Raw genomic sequence first — 4214 nt, 5'->3', positions numbered from 1 at the left:
TCAGGCTAATGCTTTGTCCCTCTCTGCCTCCCTATCTTAGAAGACACCGGCGCTAAATTCTCCAGATGCGAAGCGGCAGGCCGATGCGAGAACTATGAACCCATTTCTCCACCACAACGCTATCCAGTGTTTTATGGGGGAGAAACAGGAAGCGCCGGGCCAATCCACTCCCAGAGACGAGAGGCTGAAAACTCTGAGATCAGGTACGGGATATCAAAGGGGTTTACAATTATATTTTTGAAGTTGTTGTGCATCGTCAATAGCTGAAGCTGATAAAGAATCTGTTTTAAAATGTTATTAACATTTTAAGCATTTCAGTAACCGACGCCGAATTTGTTTAATGGTTTGCTAGTTGAAGAAGCATCATTTTCAAGCAATGAACAAAGACTTTTGTACTGCCACGCTTCCTTTCAATATAATAATACACTTTTCCTCGAATAAAAATAAAGATAAACAATATAATAAAGACAGAACATTTAATTAATTATTATTATTATTATTATATTATGTTATCTGTGTATGATAAATAATGTAATTAAAAGAAAATATGTAATTATCAAATGGAGGACAATTGTAACTGAACACAATAAAATGGAAATATCATTAGAATTTGATTTAAAATAAAATGTAGACGAGTGTGCAAATTACATGCTTTGTGATGTAAATGTAATGTCAGCCCCTACTATATGCTTGTAGAAGATCAATAACCAGCGTTTTGCACCTGATAACACATTGCTGGAGTTAGTTTTCTTTTAGGGCCCTGACATTTGATGGCCTGGCTGTATTAGACTTGTAAATCAAAATTGTTTGTTGGATGACAAGCAGGCAGCACCTTCCCCCTGTCAGCATTCATTCGACATCGCGGCCGAGTTGAAAGGGCTTGGTCCCAAGAGCGTTTTCACCTCAGTTACCCCTCCACCGCCATTTGACTCTTTGTCCTTTGCTCGTTTTAGAGGAATGACTCCGCTCTCCGGGAAGGTAAGCTATCGCCTTCCTTCTTACCAAGCCTTGAAAACCCACCTCGCCTATGGTGGAAATCAAGAAGCAGGAGATCTTCGTAGTTGAACTCCAACTCTGGTGGTCGCGGGTGATTCTGATGTTGGGCTAAGTGGGTGTCTTCTTATCCTGTCTCTTCAAACTAGGGCTGTCCCGATAACCATTTTTCGGGCTCCGGATATTCGGTAGATCATCAGCAGCGGAATATTCGACCCGCGCAGGGGGGTGGTAATCAGCAGCGAACCGCTTCAACAACGTGATATTGGGTTTATAGAATGGCGAAAGTCTACGCCCATCTACTTGACCCATGGGACCTTATTTCGGAAAAATTATGTATTGAAGTCAATGGAGAGAAAACTTATCTTTCGATCCCGTTTGAATTGTGCCAAGAATTACACATATGATGTTTGTCGATCTTAAAAAATCATTTCCATGTCAAAAAAGTCTCAGTTTGTCTTGAAACTGTTGAAATATAAGACTATGAAAAATACCCAACTAGAAAGACTACAAATCCCAGAGTCGCGTACATTAACGCTACACATTACACTCGTGTTACTCACTGAAACCTTGTATAGCCGGTCCCGCATGCTGGCTCTTACGGAACCGACTAACTCCCCTTTTGTGTATATACAGCTCTCAACATGGCCAGACTTGTAGTGATTTTCACCTCTTTTAATACTTTTCACTTCATTCTGAAAGAAAGAGGTGAAATGTGCTAACGTGACGGCCATCTTGGTGTTGGTGACGTATGCAAGACCAGAGTTGTAGTTCATTGAGCGCTTCACACAAAAAAAGTGTTACTTCACAGTTTTACGACACATTTTTTTTTTTTTGACTTGCAAAATTATATTTTAACATCATATGTGTAATTCGTGGCACAATTCAAACGGGATCAAAAGATAATCTTTCTCTCTCCATTGACTTCAATACATGATTTTTCCAAAATAAGGTCCCATGGAAGTCCACCGGAAAGGGAGGCACTTGCCACTCTATTCACGTCATTCATTTTGTTATTCTACAGTATTGTTGTTTTATAGTTATTTGTTAATGTATAAAACCCAATTTGTGTTCTTTGAAATTGAAAGGATATCGCATTGTGTTTGTTACTTTCGTTGCAGTTGTATATGTCTTAAGTGTAATTTGGCTTGGCTTCCTATTTTGTATGGACATGCTTTTATTTTGAAGGAGAGTTAACGCTGTTGACAGGAAGTTGCTATGGAAACAACGTGACAGAGATTAATGCAGAAAAAGTCATATCTACATATAAAGACAGAGAAAGTAAACGATAACGTTTATGGTTAAGTGTTAGCACCCCCGGAAGAGGCACAAGCTCTTACGTTGATATTGGAGTTTTCAATAAATTAAATTTGGCAGCCGCAGTGCAGCGCGGAATATCCAAATAACGAAATTGAAACCCGAATAGTACTCCAACGAACGAATATTCGGGTACAGCCCTACTTCAAACTAACCTGCATGCATCAGATGATGAACTGTTAATATGTGTGCATGCAAGACGTGTGTTAATTCACTAATTCCTTTACATTTTTCAAGATCATTAAGCATGTGATAACATTGAAACAACTTCACTCATTGTATCATGTGTAGCTCCATCATGTCAGACATTAAACTATTTTTAAAAGCTAAATATTGTTTTGCAGGAAATGCTCAACCAGGCACAGAGATTTTCAACTTGCCTGCTGTTACCAGCTCCAGTAAGTAATGAAACTCTCTGACACTTCACAGTTCTTTCTAGTTGATGTCTCTGTTTCTAAATGTCTGTTTTGTTGTGTTGTTGCTTTGTAGGCAGCATCAACCCAAGGAATAACTCATTTAGTGACCCGGCCAATAACCTGGGCCTAGAGGACATCATCCGCAAAGCCTTGATGGGCAACCTGGAGGAGAGGCCAGAGGAGCATCAGGGGGGTCAGTCTGCCGCCAACAACAACACACCCAGCGCAGGCAGCGAAGTCCGCCAGGAGGCCAACCCGTCTCCCAGTATGGGTAAGCACCAAATACATTCCCAGAATTAAACATGTTCACAACAGCGAGGGACCCCAAATTGTTGACAACTTGTCGCACTTGCTATGAAATGTTGTTTTGAAATGAGGATAATTCTATTTGTCTTTAATAGGGGTGCTATGGTCTGATTTCACATAGAATCTCCCAATAAATCTCCCAATAAATCATGTTATATAGCCCATTTATAAATGTTCAATATTATCTGAGAATAATTTGTGCTTTCAATCTCTTTTGTCTACATGAGAATGTGTCTACACTGACCTCATGAAGGCTAAATGACAATAACATAAGGCCACATTGACAAAATAGATCTTAGTTTTCAGGGCACTCACTTAAGGAAGTAGTATTTTCAGAGTGTTCAAATGTATTGTGAATATATATGAGCGATTCTGAGTCATATCAACAGGGGGTAGTGCTAAGAAACCATTGTTTGTCGATAATAGGATAGACGGATAAACTTCAATACCAATCAGACTTTATTATGAACATTTTTAGATGGGGACATTTTAGTTAAGAAGGAATTTTATGTTGATGATATATAAATGTTTTTGAATCTGCAGGGAAGCAGAAGCAGAGCAAAGCCAACAGCCGGAAAACCAAGTCCCCTAACCTGGGTCAGGCCTACGCCGGAGGGGAACGTCCCTCCTCAGTGTCCTCCGTCCACTCCGAGGGAGATTATCACCGGCAAGCCCAAGCTCAACCCCAGTGGAGCTGGGACGACCGACCCTCATCCACAGGTGAGCTGTCCTGCCTATATCATCTACAGAAACTGTCTCCTGGTCAAATAAAGACAGAAACATTTAAAAATAACGTTCTCTTCTGCTTATCTATCTCCAGGATCAATGCAGTTCCCATACAACCCGCTGACCATGCGCATACTGAGCAGCACGCCACCCACCTCCATAGCTTCCCCCGCCATTCAGAGCCAGCAACAGCAACAGCAGCAGCAGCAGCAACAACATCAGCAACAACATCAACAACATCAACAACAACAACAACAACAACAACAACAACAGCAGCAGCAACAGCAGCTGCAGCCGCCTCCTGCTGGAGCTCCGGTGGCCCAGCAGCGGGTGTGGCAGTCTCTGCTGTCAGAGCAATACGAGACCCTATCTGACAGCGACGACTGAGCCCCGCTCGCTACAAGCCCCGACAACCAGAAGAGAGCCCTCCCTGCACTAAGGCTTGTCTTTTCACCC

At 41.6% G+C, this 4214-nt stretch overlaps 1 protein-coding gene across 1 annotated transcript in view; it reads left to right on the top strand.

Annotated features, from left to right (window-relative positions):
• LOC104942053 (nuclear receptor corepressor 1-like) overlaps positions 1-4208 on the top strand; it is a gene marked incomplete at its 5' end in the record, with an annotated part of 17238 nt that extends 13030 nt beyond the window's left edge. The window contains 7 exons of the mRNA XM_010767248.1: positions 41-203; positions 954-978; positions 1066-1102; positions 2655-2708; positions 2800-2997; positions 3576-3752; positions 3853-4208. Coding sequence (XP_010765550.1) covers positions 41-203; positions 954-978; positions 1066-1102; positions 2655-2708; positions 2800-2997; positions 3576-3752; positions 3853-4145 — 947 coding nt within the window. The remainder of the gene's footprint in view (positions 1-40; positions 204-953; positions 979-1065; positions 1103-2654; positions 2709-2799; positions 2998-3575; positions 3753-3852) is intronic.
• Positions 4209-4214: the final 6 nt, after the last annotated feature.

Source organism: Notothenia coriiceps, unplaced genomic scaffold (assembly GCF_000735185.1).
Source record: "Notothenia coriiceps isolate Sejong01 unplaced genomic scaffold, NC01 NC01_scaffold00004103, whole genome shotgun sequence".
Classification (NCBI taxonomy): Eukaryota; Metazoa; Chordata; class Actinopteri; order Perciformes; family Nototheniidae; genus Notothenia; species Notothenia coriiceps.
Note: the sequence above shows the minus strand (reverse complement) of the source record. Positions and strands in the feature narration are given on the sequence as shown.